Raw genomic sequence first — 23755 nt, forward strand, 5'->3', positions numbered from 1 at the left:
GGAGACAGCATGGCAGACAGAGACACACACCCTGTGTATGGTGGTGGGGGGGGAGGGGGAAGAGAGGGGTGCACTGCCCTTTAGGTACACTGATCCTTTAATTAGATCAGGAAGCTGAGACAGCAGCTGTGGCCAGCAAGCTCGTGTTCCCACCCTGCTCTATATGGAGAAGGGGTAAGTGGGGGGGCAGGAGCAGGGGGACACCCTGACATTAGCCCCCCACTTCCCTCTTCTTCCCCGCCCCCCACCCCCCCCAGCAAGCAGGAGGCTCCCGGAAGCAGCTCCAAGGCAGAGGGCAGGAGCAGCACATGGCAGTGGGGGGAGGGACACTGAATTGCCAGCAACCGATAGCCCACTGGGCGGCTGCCACAAAGGGAACCTAGGGGAGCAGGGAACTGATAGGGGGGCTGCCTGTCCACCCTGGTTCCCAGCCCCCACCAGCTAGCTCCAATGGGCTGCTCTTCCTGCAAACAGCGGACAAAGCAGCTGGCTGCCAAACAACGTTGTAAGAGAGCATTGCGCAACTTTAAATGAGCATGTTCCCTAATTGATCAGCAACGTAACATTAACCGGGATGACTAAGTGAGGAGTTACTGTACTGTTTTAATATGTCTATCAATAAAGCTGTTTGTCATCAAAAGTTTATTGCTATCACTGATTCTCAACATTCAAATACAGATTGTAACAGGTAAACACATGATCAGGAACAATTAGGAATTAGTAAGCAAACACTATTCTGCTGTACAATTAGGTACAGAAGTCTACTCTTCAGTAACTTCCTTAGATGAATGTTTACTGTAAATCATATCCATTTCATAAATCATTATTCATAAGTACACTGCATAGCAATCAAGCCCTCTCCCAAACCAACTATCTCCTTTCCCCCTCATCCCTCGCAAAGCAGATTCATAGAGGTACTATTTCCCCCACTCTTCCACTGGGCCATGCAAGCCCATAATGTGGGAGCACAAAGCATCCCTGACTGTCGCTGCCTTGGTGCAGCAGCTCCAGCCGTGGTAGCTGCACTTTCTGGCGGAACGTACTGATTCAGTAGCCCCACGCTGCCATAGGGCCATTCAAGGGGAAAATGGACCACGTCCAACTTCACAAAGATAGTGAAGAGCACAGAAAGCCACAGTAAGGCAGATAGCACTTGATGACATTGACATTCAAACATGTCTGTAAAAATCTCCAACAGGATTTCAATCTGCCAAAAGACATTCAACCACCATTCTACACCTGCTGAGAATATAATTAAACCATCTTTTGCCAGGGCCTCTGACACCAGGGTACTGCTTCATAAGCCAAGGCAAAACAGGGTATGTGGGGTCCCCCAGAACAGGAACTCAGTCTATGACAATGTCACTTGGTGGGATAGTGTCCCAGCCCATTAAGGAATCTTGTAGACCTGTTTGCCAAAAGCACTGGCGTTGTGAACTTCCCTATTGCAGTCTACGTTGACATTCATAAGTCAACTTTGGTGGTGCACGAGAGCCTGTGTAACAATGAAGTTGCACCCTTTGCAGTTTATGTACATGTGCTCCTCAAGGAGGGCAAACTATGGGCACCAGTCCCACCAATGGCCCCAGCACAGTTTGAAAACCCCATTCTCTCAAAGCCAGGAACTACCTCAGGAATATCTTTTATGACTGCCACTTGGAGTAAACCACATACCTGACTGCCTCAAACCTCCGCCTCTACTTTACCAACAGTCGACTTTCCAGTAACAAACTGGTCTGCAACAGACCTACAGCAGTCTGGCATAGCCAGCTTCCAGAACAGTTCCACTTCTGGAACAGCAAGAATACCCTCATTTGTGTATCTTTATTATTGGCGGGTTCGGGCAAGCTGCTCACAAAGCTCTGCAAATATAGCTTCCTTAATGAGAAAAAGTTCTGGACCCGCTGCTGGTCATTCCAGGTCTGCACGATTATGTGAGATCACCAGTCTGTGCTTGTGACCCTGCTCCAGAAGCAGTCTGTGAGGGGGCATCAGCGGCTGTACCAAGTGTAATGCACAGCATCAACCCATTCAAGTCGGTTTTGCCTGGGTACTCCTCATTCTCTCCTCTTCCATAAGCTGTGTCAGGTACTTTCGGTGGATCAGAAAATGCCATCGAAACATCCACCAGCATCACACAGAAGCGCTGCCTGTTTCCTGATACAGGAGTGACAGAGCAAGCAAGAGAACTTCTTGAAAAGGTTCCCCCTCCATATTCATTGGCAAGCTGTATGGGCCAGCTGTTCAAACTTCCTGAGATGTGCAGGGTGGGCAGTCAAGTTTTCCCTCACAGTGCACCACCCTGAGCTGAGGGCCTGAGCTCCCACATTCCAGGCGGCCGCTAGGGAGTCTGGGATATGAGTTGGTTTGACTCAGGTCTTCAAGCTGCACTGTGGACACCACAGCCCCAGGTTCAAGCCCAGGTTAGAAAAATCTTAACCTAAGGTTAAAAACCAGCACAGACGCTCAAGCGCTGGGTTTTCTAACTCAGGGTTAGCTAACTCAAGTCCCACTAACCCTGGGTTTTCATTGCAGTGTAGCAATACCCTTCATTTCTTGGTCAACTCAACAGGACCTCCGTTTACAGAAAGGGTAAGACATACCATTAAATATTTTAAAGCAGCCACAGTTTTCTCAGATAGCCATGTAGGCAAAAAAGTAGATTTGTATTTATGTTGTAAAATGGGATTCCCCACCCTTGGAAAACACAACGTGCACTTCATCAAGTGGTCACAGAACTCCTAGAATCCAACAGTAATGCTTAGGCTCAGGTGGGCTCTACCTGTTCCAATTTAGATACGTCTAGCCACTCTTCACCACCACCACAAAAAGTCAATCTCAATTGATTAATTTAGCTCCCATAAAATTCTAGTTTAGTTCTCATGAAGAAAACCTGAGTGAGAGGAGGAACTAAAAAAAAGAAAACACAGGGAGAAAAGTCAAGAAGTTCATATATTTATACCTTCTCTATGTTTTGTGGGCATCTTTCAGGAAACATGAGACCCTCCCATACCACTTCTTCCTTTCCCCAAAAAGGTCAAGTATAACTAAACCCCTTTGTTCTCCGTTTAAACTGATTTTTACTGAACAAATCCTGAGTTTTACAAGAAGTATTATTCAGTTTTCCCCCTATTTTCACCCTACTTTTATATCAAACACATAAAAATAACTTGTATTTTTCTAACACAGTACATTGCATGAGATATGTATTACAATAATACATTAGTCTGTATGTATATGCAAAGCTGCCTGTTGAAGTAATGCTATGTATTAGCCTCAAAGCTACACACAAACAGGCACGCACGGAAACTCTGAAGTACATCTGAATGTACTGATGAATCTGATGCCCACCATGTACACATTTTAAGGTGTTAACAGATAATAGTTTAAAGATCTGACACTACAATGGGAAGAAAATGAAAATCTGTATCAGAAAACGTTTCAAAACACAAGGAAGATTTTTTAAAACAAAAGCAGGAGAAAGGGATGAAGTTGAGTGCATGCACTGCAAATTGTGTGGCTCATTTATTAAATGTAAATATTTATAGGGTAATAGTTTTAAGTCTACAACCATAAACTGTTTATTCAAATGAAAAGTTTTGTTTGGGGATTAGAGATATAGTGTTTTCTTAAACTTAGAGTTGGCACTGTGTTTTGAGTTCTGTTTTAGTTCCGTAGCAAATCTCATTGAATTCCATTCATCAAAGCATTAACCTACCAAATACTTTTTCCCCATCCTTCTGTCCACCAAAATCAACCCCAATATTTACACAGAAAAAATTGTTAATTTTTTTCACTGATTTTCACCTGTTTTTGTTGTAGTAATAAACACCAATAAATTATTGGGAAAAATTAAATCAAATAAAAACTGAAAACAAAGGACCCTAACTATTGCAAAATACAGCACATGATGTAGGTAAATTCAGTACCACATACCATCACCCTGACAAAACTGTCCATCACAGTACCAACAGCAAGCCTAAACTTAATTTTAAATTAGCATCTTCATCCTCTGACTCAGACATAATGTTCTACCTTTAAAATTCATGGTTAAGGGCATAGAAAAGCATACAAGAAATTTCCTAACTACTAACTTACAAACGCACTCTTGCCTCTTGAAGCACTGCTACAGCATCAGATGGACTATTCAAAATCAGGCCCAAAAATTAAAGTCTACTACCAGTTTGCGATCAAGAAAGGTGTGAGTGAAAGTGATGGTTAAGAGTATAATGAAGCTACTCCAGGTCATCGAGCATTTCTTTTAATAAGAAACTCATGTTGAGAGACCTTGTTTTGGTCCTACGCATAAAATATAGATCTTGAATATTAAATATGGACCTTGTATGAAGCATGCACATGACCCTACCCTGCTATTCTTTAACAGCAGGGCTTAATGGCACCTTAAGAATCAGGCTACAGCTGCACTGGAGCTATGATCAAGGGTATTGCCACTAGAAAGCTGGCCAGCTCTGCTGCAAAACCTGAGGATGTTCTCCTGCCAAACATGAAGTAGTGCAGTTTTGTAGATTTAGATTAAGGGGCAGAACTAAGCTAACCCACTCCAGCAAACCCCAATTAAAAAAAAAAAAAAAAGTGTGCTGTGGCCTAGTAGCAGACTTAATATCCATTCAAAATTAGAAGGCAGACAGGAGTAAAGGGAATTTTTGCCCCAGAACTCAGGCATTCAGTTCTAGCACTTCTGCACCAAATTGTGGTCCAAGGCACGTGTGTGGAAAGCGGACTAAGGAAATTACAAGGAGCTTCTGCTACCCTTGAGCCGTAAAGTAGAGGCCAACTACAGTCCAGGTGGGGAGCAGAGTTACTGCTCCATCTAGTACCACCAGTGGTATTAGCCTCTCCAAAGGACTAGAGTTTGAATGGCACCACAACTCCGTCCCTCCAGAAAGCTGGAAAAGTGCAGATGGTTAGTAACAGACAGAGCTGCTGTTTGTGGTCCCCCTGAAGAAACTTCAGCTGAGTAGCCAGAATTTCTCCTGGAGATTCCACTGCAGTACTGCCCCTCAACAGCCCACCCCGCAGACACAAGCCTCTACCTCATGACTCACCAATCTCTTAGAATTCTTTGAGGCGGTCAAACAAACATATGGACAAGGGTGATCCAGTGGGTACAGTTCACTTGGATTTTTAGAAACCCTTTGACAAGGTCCCTCACCAAAAGCTTCTTAAGCTAAGTAAGCAGCCATGAAATAAGAGAGAGGGTCCTCCCAGGATCAGTAATTAGTTAAAATATAGGAAACAAAGGCTAGGAATAAATGGTCATTTTTCATAACAGAGAGAGGTGAACAACAGTGTTCCAGGGATCAGTAGTTGTTCAACATATTCATCAATGATCTGGAAAAGGGGGTAAACAGTGAGGGGTGAAGTTTGCAGATAACTATCTTGGTAATTTTGTATTAAGTCCAACCTTTACTGAGGAGTTACAAAGGGATCTCACATTCATCAAAGCATCACAAAACTGGATGACTGGGACACAAAATAGCAGCTGAAACTCAAGGTTGATGAACGCAAAGTAATGCACATCGGAAAACATGATCCCAACTATACATATAAAATAATGGAGTCTACATTAGCCGTTAACATTTGAGAAAGATCTGGGAGTCAATGAAGATAGTTCTCTGAAAACATCCACTCAATGTGCACCAGCAGTCAAACCCCCCCTCCCAAAGGGGGGGGGGAGGGGGAGACAAGACCCAAATGTTAGGAACCCTAAGGGGAGAGATTGATTAAAAGAAAGGAAGTATCAATGTCACTATATAAATCCATGATATGCCCCCACCTTGAACACTACATGCAGTTTTGGTTACCCCATCTCTTAAAAAGGTATGTTAGAACTGGGGGGGAAAGATGCAGTGAAAGGCAAAAATTATTAGGAGTATGGAATACTTCCATATGAGGAGAGATTAAGAAGACTGGAACTATTCAGCTTGGAAGAGACAACCAAAGGAGATATGATAGAGGTCTACCAAATCATGAATGGTGTGGAGAAAATGAATAAGGAAGTATTAATTATCCCTTCACATTACCCAAGAACCAGGAGTCATCCAATGAACTTAATAATAGGTAGCAGGTTTAAAACAAGTACTTCTCCACACAACATTCAGTCAACCTGTGGAACTCGTTGTCGGAGGATGTTGTTAAGGCCAAAAGTATAACTGGGTTCAAAACGAATTGGGTAAATTCATGGAGGTTAAGTGCATCAATGGCTATTAGCTAAGATGGGCAGGGATGCAACACCATGCTGAGTGTCCCTAAGCCTCTGACTGCCAAATGCTGGAACCAGGGTGGATACAAATCCATGATTAAAAAAAAAAAAAATCTATTTAAATTGGATTTTTTTTGATAAAAAGGTCCCCCCCCCCCCGTCAAAAAGCAATCTAAAGATAGTTTTAATTAAGATATCTTTGAGCTATAATGTATCTCATCATGGAATAGGGATTATAAATTCTAAATTATGTGACAATATATTCATGTAATGTTTAAGAAAAGTTTTGTAAATAAATTCCAATAGTTCATGGATTAGGGACCCAATCTTATGGAGTTCCAGGGGCTTCTGTATAGATTTAGATTAATCTTTCTATCTACCCAATCAGTGCTCAGTCTAGAAGATACCAGAGATGCTTAGTCTTGCAGTTCTCAAACTGTGAATTTTTGTACCCAGAGATAACATGCTTAACAGCACAAATGTTTTAAAATAAAATAATATATAGGTGAAAAATAACAGACTCAACCCTAATGTCCCTCTGCAAATATGTGTACACAGTCAATCCCTTACCTCTCTCTAAAAGTGCAAAGTTTCAAAAAGTTCAATGAATAGAAGATTGTTGGGGGAGGAATAGATCTGACAAGGAGAAGAAGTCTGGAGATAAATGTGAGAAGGGAGGGACAGGCAACAGAAACGAAAGTGAAACTGTTTGAGCAGTATATTCCAGAAGTCTTGAGGTCTTTCTGAGAGTAGCCTTCATTGATTTGAGATCTATCATACCATTCTCTCACTAGAAGGGAAAACCTATAATGGCATCAGGCCATAAAAGAGACGCAATTTGGGAATATTTTAATAAAGTTCCTCTACCCGTGGGTAAGACAGGCATGCGTGCAAAATGCAAACAGTGCAACAAAGAAATGCAAGGCCTGGTTGCCTGAAGGAAACTACATCATGAGAAGTGTTCCTTCTTAGGAGGAAGCTGCGTTGAAGATGATGAAAGGAACATGTCTCAACGTGCAGGATCTTCAGGTGGTAAACTTTTTTATTTCATACTTCTTAAGGACTGCCTGTCTTCCTTCTGGACTATTCTTGAATTCTGATGTTTGAGCAAAAAGTATAGTTGTTACTCTATGGTACTATCATTTTAGATGCAGTTGTGATATAAAACAAATAGCTGAAATAGGCAGATCTTCCTTGTACTATTTCATCTTTAAAGTAGTATAGAGAGTGTCAATGAATGCAATGAGTAATACTAAATGTGTAGTGTGGTGGTAATAATTAAATAACTGCATTGACTTATTTTGTTTAGGAGAATCCATCCTGAACATACAGGATTCTCAAAAAGAAAAGGAGTACTTGTGGCACCTTAGAGACTAACCAATTTATTTGAGCATAAGCTTTTGTGAGCTACAGCTCACGTCATCGGATGCATCAGGATTCTGAAGACTATCCACCTTCAAGATCACCATCATTTTCTATAGTTTCAGAGTTATCTGCCAATGACAGTGTTTCAGTCACATCATGTATGTCACATAGCCACAGTATATCACCTGTAGCAAAAAGAGAAAAACACACACACACACACACACACTCCATCATCCAGAAACAATCATAGATAAGTTTGTCATAAGAACCAGCAGATTACAAAAAGAGGTAATGGATAAAAAAACTTCCCAGTTTGTTTATGCAACAAACTCTCCTTTCCGTATGATTGAGAACTCACAGTTCATTAACATGGTTCAGTCATTAAGACCAGGTGGGATACAGTCCACCCAACAGAGCAGATGTCGCAAGCAAATTGCTGGATAAAGTGTATGAAAGAGTAATGGAACAGTGTGCAAAAGGTTTAGAGGGTAAAATTGTTAACCTAAGTCTTGATAGGTTGAGCAATGTCCAAATGATCCTATTGTATGTGCTTATGTGATAACAGAAGAAGGGAATGTCTTTCTTACAGAAACAATTGATACATCAGGAAATGCACACACAGCAGAATACTTACAAGTAGCAGTAGTAAAAACTGTAACAAACTGTGGAAAAAAATTCAAATGTCTAGTACGTAGCTTGGTCACAGAAATGCTGGAAACGTAACCAAGATGAGAAGAAATTATTTAGAAGAAAGTGGAGTCCCCGAAGCTAACATACGGTTGCAGTGCTCATTTGATACACCTCCTAGCCAAAGACTTCAGTGTTCCAGAAATAAAGGCTTATCTTGTTGAAATTGCAAAATACTTCCCGTAGCAACCACTTTGCAGCAGCTGCTCTGAAAAAAAGTGGGAGGAACCAAGCTAACTCTCCCACAAGACCTGCAATGGAACTCAGGTGGACTGTTTTGAGCACTGTATCAAGAACTGGCTTAATCTGATGACAGTTTGTGAACAAAATTGTGAAAAAAAAAAATAGATGGCACTGTCACAGCCAAAGTTCTCAACATTGGGCTTAAGAGAAATGTTGAACAGACGCTGAGTACCCTGAAGCCTATTTCTGTAGCCTTGAACAAAATGCAGGGAAATAGCTGTTTTATTGCTGACACTGTTGAAATTTGAAAAGAACCGAGTGAGATCTTAAAAAGAGAAATATGCAACGACAGAGTTAAATTACAAGCATTAAAAAAAAAAAACAAATGGGACAAGCACTACCTCACAGCTCAATACTTGGTATCAGGGTCAAACTTAACTGCTGAAGAAGAGGAGTTGGCTAGGACATGGACATCCAGCAAACATCCCTCCATAATGCCAGCTATAATAAACTTCAGAGCTAAGGGTGAACCGTTCAAGAAATATATGTTTGCTGATGATATTTTAAAGAAAGTCACACCAACGAACTGGTGGAAGTCAAGCACTTGGATTCAGAAACTGCTGAAGCGATAATCTCATTTTTAACAGCAGTAGCTTCTTCTGCCAGCGTAGGAAGAAAATATTCTTCCTTTGGACTAATTCATTCCAAATTGAGAAATCGTTTGGGACCTGAAAAAGCAAGAAAGCTTGTTTTTCTTTTCCAGATTATGAACAAACAGGAAAATGAAGGTGAGGATGACTGAGTTAGCTGCAGAAGCCAATATTTTAAGTTTCTCATGTTGACCTGGCTGACACTGTCGATTTAATTTAAAAAAAAATCATTTAACTATTGTAGTTAAAAAAAAATTTTTAAAAACTTGAATGTTTAACTAAATTCAAAAATTCTTAGGCTTGTTTTGTTAAAATATGTTTGCTGTTGAAGAAAAAAAATCCAGAATACGTAACATTGTTGTTTTAGTTAAATAAAACAATTTAAACGTCTGTCTGGTGATGTTGTTCTCTTAAGACAGCATGGCAAGAAAATCCTCCAAATATTAATGATTAACCTGTTGAATTGGAGATATTTATGAAGACATTGGAGGTGAACTATCTGCTTCAATTACTTTTGGTAAATGCAATAACCAAACAATCATTTTCTGATATAACTGTAAAACTAATCTGAAAAGTTTTCAAAATAAATCACTTTAAAAATGTATAGTGTGTACCTTCTAAAAATGAAAACCTACGCATCTGTCTCTGAGTTGTGAAGAATATGTATTAAAGGTTATAACAACCAACAAGAATGCACTTTTTGTAGAAATCCATGATTAAATCAAGTCTTCCTGACTAGTGATTTAAATCAAATCCGCCCTGGCTGGAACTGAACAACAGGGGTTGGACCATTCCCTGTTAATTCCCTCTGATGCATCTGGCATTGGCCACTGCTAGAAGACAGGATATGGGCTAGATCGGGATGGGCAAACTTTTTTGCCCTAGAGCCACATCGGGTACAGAAATTGTACGGAGGACCAGGTAGGGAAGGCTGTGGGAGGCTATGCCTCCACAAACAGTGAGGCGTGGCCTGGCCCCCGCCCCCATCCAGCCCCCCATAACCTCCACCCCACCCAAAGTGTTCAGAAACAAAGTGGTTAATTCTTATGAGAACATTGAATCCCTGGCCGCTGCAAGATCAGATATCTGCAAACCAAGATGCATCATGGGTTCCACTAAGCTTTTTTGTTGAACATTCTTCCATATTTGTTTACATCAGAACTTAAGAAAAAAAGCAAGACCACTTTTACTATTAGTTTAAGTCAGGAAAAAAATAAAGCAGTATATCATCCCAGCAGTCATCCAGCATACAGAGAACAAAAATCAGCCATGGGAGGTGGGGAAGAGAAAGGGTGGTGGGGAGAAGAAAAATGCAGGACTAATTTTCTGCACATGCTACAACACCTGTAACTCCACTACAAGAGAGACAGAGTTACTAGACACACTCTTTTTGAAAATTTATGGGACAAGTTTACTCAACGTTTCAGTTGAACACAAAACAAAGTGGCTTGCATGTGTAAATGCTCAATTTACATAGGGTGATGAACAATCAGGATATACAATCTTCCAAATGCGTAACTCTAAATTCACCCCAGAAGCCAGCTATGCCTCTCACACCATGCATGTGGTCACATGACACTTAGGATCAGCACAGCAGCAATTTCCAGAAAAAAGGGAGAGCCCCATTACGGATTTAACTCTTCCCTTGCAGAACACTTCATTATACTTTTGTTGAAGTGACACCATCAAGACATTTTAGGCTTCAAATGTAGATTTTTATTAGAAAAGGAGAGAGTCATGTTAAAACTACAAACTACTTGTATTATTGATAGGCTTAGTGTTTACAGCCACTTACCCACCTTTTTCCCCCTCTCCTCTTTGCTTTGGATTGGACACTACATTCACCTTGCCCTGCATTATTTACACAAAACCCACCCCTACCTGTCAGTAGGGTGTGCAGAGAAAGTTACGGATAGAGATTCTCAGATGTTTTTAGGTTTCCAAAATAAAAATCTTTTTTAATTAAAAAAAGAGAAGAGTGAAGTACATGCATCTCCAGGTGCACTGTTCTAAATTACTTTGGACAACAACTGCTACAGTTAAAACTGAAGAATTTGCACACCTAATAGTGGGTCAAGACATTAGTAATCAAACACACACACCGGAGCAACAGTGCTCGACTCAGGTAAGAGGGAGAAGAGCAGCATTTGTCCAGAGGTTAACAGACCTTCATCTGAACTACTGAGGCTTTTCCACCCTCATTTGAGTGAGCACCGGGCACCTCCAGCAGAGAAGACCTCACACATCTCCTTATCTATGAATGCCCAACTGAAATATTAAGCAAACATCACTCGCAAGAAGAATTTGTCAACTGTCAATGTATAGGGTTAGAACACTGCACTAAAGTAGACTAGGACCAGATTCAAAGTTAAAGCTGTATTTGAGTCTGGTTCTTCAGGAGTTAACAGCTGCTGCACTAACCCACTGTAATTCACATTACTTACCTTCCAGACTGGGTGATGGAAAAGCCAGTAGCAGCAGAGAAAGAATCATAACTCCATCTATCATTGTAGATCTGCAGAAAGAGCAAAAGGGAAAATAAGTGTACTTCAACAGTTAAGCAGTTGGGTTTTCTTATAGTAGACTTTAAAAAAAAAAAAAAAAAAAAAACAAACACTACACAACTCAAATTAACAAAAGCCCAGTTTGTAAACTTATAAAATTGGTCAATGTACACAACTCAGCCAGCAAGTCTGGGTTGGTTGTTTGTGGTTTTTGTGGTTTTTTTTTAGAACCAAAAAACACCACACACACATACACACACGCACCCCACCCCTCTCACATATATACTTACTTTCCTCCAAATTCCACAGCAATTCTTACATGAGGAGGGAGAAGGGGATTCACAGAATTAGCATTTTGTATTGTACTGCAGGTACAACACCTACTCAAGGACCAGGCTACGGGGTATAAAGCCTGTTCCAATACTGTTTTAGCTAAGCAGATTCAAACTCTTGAAAGCAAATCTTGTCTGGCACACAATTGAATTTCTGGGCTTTCAAACCAAACAAGGAAGATTTAAAAGGAAAAAAAAGTTACTGTGAACTTAATACACACTACAAATCTTTTTAAGTGGAAGAGGTATCAGGAGAAGGGCACTGCCTGCCAATGCAGACAGACATAGAACCCTGGTGGTCAAATTCCACTATATTAGATTTTCTTTAAAACAGAGAAAGTTGCTAGAAGAGAAGAGGGCACTCCATAGTTGAGCGACTATTCTTAGTAATTAAATTTCCAGTTGTATTCTGCATTATTTGTGAAAGGTTCCATTCCAGTGACCCCAACACTATTCCTCTGCTACTAAACATTAAAACAATTGCATCTAGTGAGAGAACTAAGGGATATTTCCAGCATGTGCATAGTTTCTAGATACAAGTGAATTCATTAGATTGCCTGTATTTCATTAGTTTTTCCACACGAATTGGTGGTTTCCCTCCTCACACACATGAAAATAAGATCAGACTGTCACTGCAAAGAAATATATTAACAGGTTTCTGAGAAAACCACCTATTCCATGGAAAACACAAGTGATTGCTATCAAAATGGTCTCCTTTCTTTCCAATGCTAAATCTCTGGCATTAACAAACTTCATACACTTCTAATAAAAAATGGAGGCAATAGCTTGTTTAAAGACAAGTTATTCTCTTCAAGGGAGAGAATGATTAGCACTATCCTAATAGAGGAGTGTTATAGTCCCTATTCAGTTTCTTGGAAATGGTTTTTGTTTGAGTGGATCAAATTTGGAAGACTCAGTACCTTCACTTCTCTCTCATGAAAAACATGCCTTTTTTAAGCCAGGCTGCTAGTGACTTAATGCAGAAATAAAAGTAGGGTATGGTACAGGGAAGCTTTACCTGGCAGAAAGCTGACTCAGAAGACAGCCAACAAATCTTAAAAATTTCAGCCTTTTGAAATAGCTGGAAGGGACTTTTGACATAAAAAAGTTTGTGCAGATTGATGGATGTGACTAGAACACTCTTCCCCTACCATTCCATCACTGGGTCTCATCTGAACTGACGTCTTAAGCAAGTCTTCTCTTGATGACCACACCCAGATAAATTTCTGCACGCCTGGACAAAGGTGGTACAGTACACATGCCTCTTTCAGGAGACCAAAGGTTCAAATGCACAGACAGAAAAAAAATCTATTCTAGTGATGCTGCTACACCACATGGAGTTGGTTAAGCCAGAAACCCTGGAGGCTACTATTAGTACAGGGTTGGGAGTTACCCTATATCTGAAGGGCATGAACTCTCAAATTCACACTCAGCCTCCGTTAGAAGTTGGGACATGCACAGACCCACATCCCGAAAAGGCCGTCAGACAGTCATGGGAACAGAGGAAGAAAGTAAAGCAAACAAACACTGAAGGAGGAAGTTACATGGGAGATCATCAACAAAATGAGGAAAAAGGGAACATTCTTGAGGAAAGAGTGGGTTAAGACATTAGAAATAAGAACATGAACGGCATTTTGCAGACTAACAAAAGAGATACTGAAGAAACATAAAATACAAAAAGAAAAGGGGACAATTGGAAGACAGCAAGTTATTTTATCCCCCCCTCATGCACCCCTTCAAAACACGCACTTAATAGTTGGGCAGTTTCTTGAAAAACTGAAGAGAAACCGAACTTTTCCCGTGTTTGTTCCGCTCTTTGGTAAGCGTTGGCCTGGATGATGTTAAGAACTTAGTGGTAGTCAATATTGGTCCACATTCACTGTTTATGCTTCAGTAGTGTTTAGCTGCAAACAGAGGGACAATAAATGTTCAGGAAACATAAATGACAGTTTCTTCCCTAATGGTGAATGGATCCGGTTTGAAAAATTCATCTGATCAGTTTTTCATCCCCAGGCCATCATGCTGTTTAGAGAGTCATTTTCAGATGAGCCCAAAAAAAGGAGGTCAGAAGAACCAGTTGATCTCATAAGTAATATAACAACTTTCAACTATGTACCTCAAAGCACTTCAAAAAAGGAGGTAAGTATCAATCTTGCCATTTTACACATGGAAACAAACACTGAGAAGTGAAGTGACTTGCTCAAGTTCACCCAGTAGGCCAGTGTCAGAGCCAGGAACAGAACCCAGGTCACCATCCACTAGGTCCCACTGCTTTCCAATTAAATGAAATAAAATTTAAAAAATAAAAGCTTGCTGACTGACCAACATTCAGAGATCTATTTGAGGACACCTATTTATACAAACCTCTTTGGACGCGCTTATTTAAAAATGGGCATTTTGTATTATAAATCTGAACAAAAAGGTCAGTCACACAGCATTCTAATCTGCATTTATGCATAATGTAGTTATCTCATGGGGAAAGCAGACACCAAGAACCCTAGGTTCTGCTTCTTTGCAACAATTCCCATGGCATTCCTTCTCCTGAAAGCCTCAAATAATATTTTGCCTATATGCCCTGTGAAGTGCTGTGTACACTTATAGCATTCTAAAAAAACCTGTGTATATCTGACAATTAAATTCTATGCCTAGTGCAGACGAGGTGCAGCCCTTGAGCTTCTGACAAATTACTACTGTGGCCCTCAGTGCTTCACAACTGAGTTACTCCACAACAACTGGATTTCCTACTATGCCTATGATCATAAGGCAAAGGGCAGAGAGCTCGAGCGTGAGCCTCAGCCCTTAATGCAACTCTAATTTTCCTTTGAAAGATGGAGAGGGAGAGAGAGAGAGAGAAAAGGACTTTGAGAAGCAAACCATCAACACGGCTACCAAAAAAAAAATCATCAAAAGCCTTGGCAAAAAAAGTTTGTTCTCTATAAAGATTTGTCTTTGCTCCAGTAAGAACAAAAAACAAATTCCAAATAATAAAATTAGACTCCAGTAAGCAAGAGAACCAGAGATCTGTTCTTGCACTGTATGTGGTTATCCGGCTCCAGCCAATATACTGTATTTATATAGTTGAAAGCCTGCCAAAAACTTTGGAAGAGATGTCAAGATCCCTTGCTGGTTGCCATTTTGCTCAGAGAATGAAGTATCTGCTGTTGCCTGTTAATTCAGCTAGTTAAAAATAAACTTAGAAAGAAACTCATTTATAAATCTGCTCCACAATCAGATGCCAATGATCAAAACAATGAGGGAGGTTCTACAGATTACCTCTTACCTCAACAGAAACGTATCCATCAAAAACAGACCGTGATTAGGATATAACTGGTTATAAAAGAAAGACAATCCTCTGCGTTTTGGTATATGAGCAATCTTCTGATGTGAGCAATGCTGAGCAATCTTCTGATGTGTAGGCTGGAAAAGCAAGGAGTAAGGCAGAGGGGGAAAGAAGTGGCAGCAGTCCAAGATGCATAGCCTCAGAGCAGCTCAATGCTGTTTTCCGTTCAAATGATCTGTCATTTGAGACTTATTGTCCGATAAGCACCTCAGCCACACAATCCCATCTCCAGCTAGCTGACTGACTTCTCAGCTTTGATTTTCCAGCGACATCCTGGCCACTCGAAGTTTTAGATTAAACATTTCCTGCTGCAGAGATAAACCTGACAAAGGAACTACTGTTCCTGCGTCAGAAAGTGTAGAGAACTGAAGGAAGACAGCCCTGACTGCTCACCTGCAGGAATCAGACATAGTTGTGGTTTTTGGTTTTGTTTTTTTTTAAATGCAGTTCCGACCAATAAACTGCACCTTTTATCAACAAACATCAAAGCTGACTCCCACTGCTCCAACAGGATTACATGTAAGCCAGTGCTCTATTGTCTCGGTATTTGCTAGGTGATCAGCCTACCACAAACCCAGGCAAACAAACCAATTCCAGCACGTCGAGTTACGGTCACTGAAAATGCTTACCATATTCTACCTAATATATGCTCTCTTTTTCTGAAGAGGATGACACATTGCACTAAGTAAACAAAAATTTCCAAGCCCATGTTTTTTCCATAATCTATTGGATTTTTGTCAAATAGATTGGACATGAACCCATTCAGTAATAAGTCACCAGGACCAGACAATGTTCACTCAAGAGTTCTGAAAGAAAATCAAATATGAAATTTCAGAACATGGGTACGTAGCCTATATCTTAAATTGGCCTCTGTACCAGATGACTGGAGAATGGCCAATGAAACACTGATTTTTAGAAAAGGCTCTAGAGGGGATTCTGGCAATTACAGGCCAGTAAGCCTAACTTCAGTACCAGGCAAATTGGTTGAAGCTATAGTAAAGAACAAAATGATCAGACACAGATAAATATGATCTATTGTGGAACAGTCAACAGGACTTTTACAAAGGGAAAGCATGCCTCACCAATCTATTAGAATTCTTTGAAAAAGTCAACAAGCATATGGAGAACGGTGATCGAGTCCGATACAGCGTGCTTGGTCTTTCAGAAAGCCTTTGACAAGGTCCCTCATCAAAGGCTCTTAAGCAAACTAAACAATCATGGGTAAGGATAAGATTGTGTCAGTTATTTTTAGTAAAAGTCACAGACAGGTTGCAGGCAAACAAAAATGCATGGAAGCCCGTGACCTGTCTGTAACTTTTATTAAAAAAAAGCAGAGGGGAGGGCTGAAGTGGGGGGAGGAATGACAGTTGGAGCCCCACGGTGGGGGAGACTGACAAGCTGGGGGGCGGAGGGGGCAAAATCCTGCACACGGCCCTGGTTGCAGCGGGGTTGGAGGTGCCGCATGTGACTAAATTGTATCCTTAAATCATGGGATTAGAAGGAAGGTCCCCTCATGGATCAGTAGCTGGTTAAAAAAAGATAGGAAATAAAGGGCAGGAATAAATGGCCAGTTTTCACAATGGAGAGAGGTGAATAGTAGGATCCCGCAAGGATCAGTAGTAGCCCAATATATTCATCAATGATCCGGGGGGGGAGAGGGGGGATGAACAATTAGTAAGGCTGCGAGTCTGTCACTTTTGCAGCGACTGGTGCCAGCAGCAGCAGTTTGGATGCGTGGCAGGGGGCTCAGGGCTAGGGGCAGGAGGTTGGGGAGTGGAGGCATTTACCTCGCGGGGGGGGCTCCCCAGTTCCCACTGGCATGGCCCCCCTGCAGTTCATAGGTGGCAGAGGGGGGTCTCTACGCCACATGCTGCCCGCCCCCGCAGCTCCCATTGGCTGTGGTTCCCAGGCGCTTGTGGCAGAAGCAGCACAGAGCCTGCCCTAGCCCCTGCCACTGAGAAGCTACACGGATGGGGAGCTGGGTAGGAAACCCCTGCCAGCCCTGCCAACCTCCCCTCCTCCTCTCCCCCCCCCCCCCCCCCGGCAGCACCAGTGTGGGTCCCGGGCCACATCCCCCAACACCCACAGTGCCTCCGGAACCGATCACCTGTGGGCCCTCTCCACCTAAGTTTTAGTCCGGGTGGGTATTTTTAGTAAAAGTCATGGACAGGCCACGGGCCCGTGAATTTCTCTTTACGGCCTGTGACCTGTCCATGACTTTTACTAAAAATACCCGTGACTAAAACGTAGCCTTAACAATGAGGTGGTAAAATTTGCAGAGGATACAATTACTCAAGATAGTTAAGTCCAAAGCTGACTGTGAAGACCTCACTAAACTGGGTCACTGGGAAACAGAAGAGATTAAATTCAATGTTGATAAATGCAAAGTAACACACACTGGAAAACATAATCCCAACTTTACATGCAAAAAGATGGGGATCGAAATTATCTATTAGCTCTCAGGAAAGATCTTGGAGTCATCGTAGACAGTTCTCTTAAAACCATCTGCTTACTGTGCAGTGGGAGTCAAAAAAAAGCTAACATTAGGAACAATTAGAAAAGGGATACATAAGACAACAGTAAATATCATAATCCATGGGATGCCCACAAGTTGAATACTGTGTACCGCTCTGGTTGCCTCATTTTAAAAGAAGGTATTAGAATCGGAAAAGATGCCAAAAATGGCAACTAAAATAATAAGGGGTAGAACTTCTCCCATGTGAGGAGAGATTACAAAGGCTGGGGCTATACAGCTTAGAAAATAAATGATTAAAGGGGGATACGACAGAGGTCTATAAAATCATGAATGGTATCAAGGAAATGAATCAGGAAGTGTTATTTACCCCTTCACATAACACAAGAACTAGAGGATACCCAAAGAAATTAACAGGCATCAAATTTAAAACAAACATAAGGAAGTACTTCTTCACAAAACCCACAGCAAACCTGTAGAACTCACTGCCAGAGCACATTGTGAACGCCAGAAGTACCCCCTCCCCCACAAAAAAAGAAAAATTACATAAATTCATGGAGGTTAGGTTCATCAATGGCTATTAATGAAGATGAATAGGGATGCAACCCCATGTTCCTGGTGTCCCGAAACCTTTGACTGCCAGAGGCTGGATCTGGATAACAGATAGATCACTCAAAATTGCCCTGTTCTGTTCATTCTCTGTGTAGCATCTGAACTGTCAGAGACTGGATACGGAGCTAGACAGACAAGTGGTCTGACCCACTATGGCCATTCTTATGGTGTTTTAAAAAACCCACCACCACAACCCACATAACTAGAACTCTTTGGACATAGTGAAAACTTTGTATATTTTGTGGGGGTTTTTTTGGTGTTGTTGGTTTTTTTTAAACAATGACTAACAAATATTCTAAAAGAAGCACTACAATACTCAGGTATAAATCACAGAAGATTGCAATAGTACAATGAAATCCTTGTAGAGAAACTGATAACGCTAATTAAGACTTCCATAGTGCTTTATTATAACTTCAAAGTGCTATATAAACATGGGCACATTCCTAAAGTTATACTGTGAGAAGGTCAAATGGGAATGTTCTTGCCTACATAAACACCCAAGATTATTAAAACTTCACATTTTAAATCGGATATGCTTTTCATCATTTAACGCTTTTTGTTCGGGGGAGAGAGGTGGTTCCTTCTCTCTCAGCTTCAGGTAATGAAGGCGCTCACTTTACATAGTGCCAGAAGTGTGCAAGTGCTAAGCTGCACAGGGGAACAAGATCCCATCTGTAAAAGGTGACCATACAAGCCCCAGATCTGAACCATGAACCCTTCTATCCAGGGATTCAATCATCCTGAAGTTAATGGAACTCTGCCAAAAATGCAATGGCCCACAACTCTAGAACTATTTTGCAGGACCAGGGCCTAAATAGACAGGTGATGGGATGCAACAAAAAGTGGCCCACATCTTGTTAGTTCACACATTTTGGTTTGAATATTTGTGTGGGACAGTGGGGGAGTAATCTTGTTTGTAAACAATTGGTTTGAGAGGATGTCTGGAGTTTCTAAGCCTCATGGTGAAGTCCTTCCTTTTAAAGCACGCAAGGACAGTGGAGAGGCTTGGTAGACAGGTTTCTAATCAATTTCACTTTCAGGCTGTTCTTCATTAACACAATACTTCAAAGTTTTAGTTGCCAACACAGCACAGTAATGTTTGTTTTTAAAACCTGTTTAGAATTAAAAATAAATAAGAACAAGTTCCATTAATATCAGGTTTTTAAAAACAAAATGCATGTCAAACCTACATTTGGAGACACCCAGGTGAAATTTTGCCCATTTAATTAGTGGTTTGTATTAAAGGATCATTCTTGTATTGAATTTGGGGTCAAATTCCATTTTTGTTAAAGTTTCAGGAAGAGAAAGGTTTACTTTTGTAAAATGCAAAGGAAAGTGTTTGGATGTAAAAACATTCCTTTGGAAGGCTGACAATTCAGATGTAAAGCATTGCACTATAAGCATGTAGGATTGTGTATTGTCTACATGAGACACAAACTAAAGAGAAACAAAAATAAAACCAACTAGCAAAGTCTTTCATTGCCAAGGGAAAAAACAAAAAGCAAAACAAGAGAGTCTGTGAAAGATGGATTAAAAATAAAGGTAAATAAATAAAATAATAAATAATATTAAAATAAAATAAAGTAAATAAAAATAGCAAGTGGCATATCATACACCTGTGTTTGCTGGGGTTTCACATTAATTTTTGACAGAGACTTTGGTGTGAAGCTAATAACGCATCAAGCTTTATTTCCAATTCCATACCCAGACACGTATTCCCCCTCCCCAACTTTCTTTTAATGAATCTGGCTACTGCCATTCAACAGGCATTTTCTGTACTAAGAATTACTACAGCTACTATCACCACTAGAGGGTAGTAAAAACACACAGTGGGTTACAGTATTACTTCTTGAAATACACATCCAAGTCAAGTACAAAGAAGCAGATTGTTCATGAACAAACTAAATTTAAAGCTGCTATGGGCCACTGGGAAAGTTAAATACAAACAGAGGATTTTTTTTTTTAAAAAAAAAGTCAAACTTACAAATTCAAATATTTACTAAAATTGCAAACTTTATGCATATTAAAAAGCTAACTAGCATCCCAAGACAGTATGTGAGAGTCTCATTGCAAAAAGGAACTCAAATTCCAGACCAGTGGCTTAATAGAAAGTAAGCTTTTAGTTCTAAACTGGGGACAGAGAACAGATTCAGAAAGAGCAAGTGTACAGCAAGTTCAGAAAATTAAGACTGGTGTTCATAAAGCACTGTAAAAGGGATAGCATTCTGAACCATCTAAATGCCTGGGTACTAATCCAATATGGCAAACAGATTTTAGGATTCTCATATTTTCACTGCACGAAAGTATACATAACCATTATCCTATTCTTTGTAGGAAACTCCACTGATCTCCTCTCAATATATCACTTTATGGCCTGACTACACAGGACCCAGAATTCCTCAGTCCTGCAGCTCTACTGGTGATTACAATCAGGAAGCTGTAAAGAGAGAACCAGGTACTCTTAAAATCTAAGGTGGCATTGACAGTAACACAACTTCCTGGAAGTAGCGTGTTGCACTGTTTCTGTAACTGGGCCATGAACATTACTTACACACATTCTGAACCCCCATGGAATGGTCCAAATGAAAGCAAGGCAGGTCCAATTAATGAAGAAATTAGAAACTATGTTTCAATCTTAATATGGCACAGCAATGAACACACCCCATTAAACAAGTTCAAAGCATTCTGAAGAGATCAGGAGCACAGAGATTCTGAAATACTGACAGCGCTGGTGGCAGCTGACAAAGACCCCAAGGGCTGCACATATTTTGCATGTACCTAAGATTTTTTTTTTTTTAAAAGAGAGTATTGATTTGTAATTCTACCTTCCATGATAGGTGCACATCCGCTGAGCTCATCAGCAATTAAAACCAGTATTTACATAAGCTTTGTCCTCACCCTGCCGTTATAGGGGAATAATTACAGATGGGTTTTGAGGATCATGTGACCTTACACACATATTCCCCCAAACAATACACAAAACCAAGGCCTTCAAAGGGCTTGTCTAGGCTACACTTGAAAGGCTACAGCTGAGCTGCTGTAGTGCCTGACTGAGTGCAGATACTACCTACATGGAGGGAAGGGGTTCTCCCATCAGCGTAGGCGATTCACCTCCCCAAGCAGAGGCAGTGTCTCTTCCATTTCTCTGGTGCCGTCTACACTGGCAGTTAGGTCAGCTGAACTACATGACTCAGGGTGTGGATTTTTCATATCCCCTGAGCAACATAGCTGGCTCGACCTAACTTTTTAGCATAGGCCAGGCCAGAGTCAGAAGAATTGCACTTGTGGGTTCTCTGACCTGGGGGAAAATACCCATCCCCTTACCTACATCACTAAGATAGGACATGAAAGTCAATCACGCTCACACTGCATTTGGCACATGCATGTGTATGTGTATAAGCACCCATCAGTAGAGTACCAACATCTCAGCCCAGCAGAAACAGTCTGAAAGACAGGAAGCCTCAGGCTGAGATGCACCAAGAATGTAGGCATTGCGAAGTTTTGATGTGTTGGGTTCCTGTCCGGCGTGTCAATAGCAGAGACACCAAAGAGAAGAGCACTAACTCCTGGACCAAGGTGTCATCCACTAAACAAATCCAACAAGTTAGTCTGACTTATGAAAAACTTTGATTTCCATAGCTGTTCTAGCTTTAAAACAAAAAAGAAGAAGAAGAAAACAAAAACTCACCCACCCACCCAGAGTAGAATAGTCAATTACAGGAATAAAATCTCATTTGGTCTCCCTGTTGGCATCAAGCTAGCATACATTTATTGTCTATGCCGTCACTCACAGCTCACATACTGATTAGAGAAATTATAATGTGAGGGAACAAGTAAGTATCAAATACAGGGCTTGGAACAACCTACTCACACAGGAGAAATTCTGCCTGGGTAAGTGGACTGAATGGAAGCAGAGAACCCCTGGCTCTTTCCTCTCCCACCCCTCCTTTTTTGAGGTGAGGGAGGCTCCAAAGGAACAAAGCTGAACAAGCAGCACTAATTGCTTTCCATATGAAGGGGGAAGAGGTGGGCAGGGAATAAGGTCAGTGAAGCTCCTTTAAGAGGAGTCTTAGTGTGTCCAGGAGAAGAGCAGACCCAGGAGGAGTCTTGTAAGAGGCTTGGGCCCAATTCCCACCTCTCCCCCAAAAGGGGAAAGCCCAAAAACTCATTTATTCAGGGAGCCTACCATTCATTAACTGGTATGTGCGGCTTCAGGATTTTATATTGGGTGTGGGGTGGGTTACACAGTTTATAGAACAGTGAAGATTTGGCAAGTTAAATAGGTACAGCCTGTGGAGAAAGGTTTGGGGGGGTGGGGGGTTGGCAGTGCAGGTACTTTTCACCCAGGATAGTAGGTGAGGAATTGTCAAAGAATTTTCTTCAAGCCCTTTCAAAGAGTCAAGACACATTACACTCTACTTGTGCCTTTTAAGCCTCTCTGTATGTTACTATATATGGTTTACTGCCTTTCACAGAAGCCAAAGCCATACTCCACTCAAACAGTAGCCAAGTTCACTGCATTTTTACTGACCTCAAGGCCTAATACAGCACTATGATGAAAGAGGAAGAGGCTGAAGAGCCTTCTTCCTTTCACACAAAATAATGTTTCTTAAAAATGCTCATTCAATAACTAAGGCTGTGTCTACACAGCCACTTTTAGCGCTAAAACATTGTTCAGTGGTGTGAAAACATCCCCCCCCCAACAGAAGTTTTAGCGCTGAAAAGCGCCAGTACAGAGCTTGTCTACACTGGCAATTTACAGCGCTGCAACTTTCTCGCTCGGGGTGTGAAAAACCACCCCCCTGAACGCAGCAAGTTTCAGCACTGTAAAGTGCCAGTGTAGACAATGCAACAGCGCTGGGAGCTATGCCTCTCACTGGGGTGGGTTTTAGAGAATATTAAAGCGCTTTAGCATTGCCAGTGTAGACTAGCTCATCGACAGCACTATCGCCAGGAGCGCTCATTCGGGGTGGGCTTTTTTTAAATCGCTGGGAGAGCTCTCTGATAAAGCACTGTAACATGGGCAGCGAAGACATACCCTTAGTGTAGCTCACGAAAGCTTATGCTCAAATAAATTGGTTAGTCTCTAAGGTGCCACAAGTACTCCTTTTCTTTTTGCGAATACAGACTAACACGGCTGTTACTCTGAAATCTGGTTCACTGGTGACATCACCCCTGAACATTTAAAAACTGTGCACAATTCTATGTATGCAAAACAGCCACATAGATACTGATCTATCATTTGTATTGACAAACAACAAACATTCACAAGTAATTGCATGAGAAAGTTAGGCTCAACAACTTGAGTATGCACTGGCTTTGTGCATCTTATCAATTTACCCCAGGCACATAAACTAAACATCAATTAAGCAAGACATTTAACAAT

General features: G+C 41.2%; 1 protein-coding gene across 5 annotated transcripts in view; it reads right to left on the reverse strand.

Moving 5' to 3' along the window:
• Positions 1 to 23755, reverse strand: part of ACVR1 (activin A receptor type 1) — a 136085-nt gene that overhangs the window by 65780 nt on the left and 46550 nt on the right. For 3 of the 5 annotated variants that reach the window (XM_073305527.2, XM_073305526.2, XM_073305528.2), the window contains one exon: positions 11553 to 11623. In XM_073305527.2, coding sequence (XP_073161628.2) covers positions 11553 to 11623 — 71 coding nt within the window. Of the gene's footprint in view, positions 1 to 11552; positions 11624 to 13693; positions 13849 to 23755 lie in introns of all 5 variants that reach the window. The other 2 variants (XM_073305530.2, XM_073305529.2) reach the window with 1 other exon arrangement.

This window comes from Lepidochelys kempii, chromosome 11, assembly GCF_965140285.1.
Source record: "Lepidochelys kempii isolate rLepKem1 chromosome 11, rLepKem1.hap1, whole genome shotgun sequence".
Taxonomy (NCBI): Eukaryota; Metazoa; Chordata; order Testudines; family Cheloniidae; genus Lepidochelys; species Lepidochelys kempii.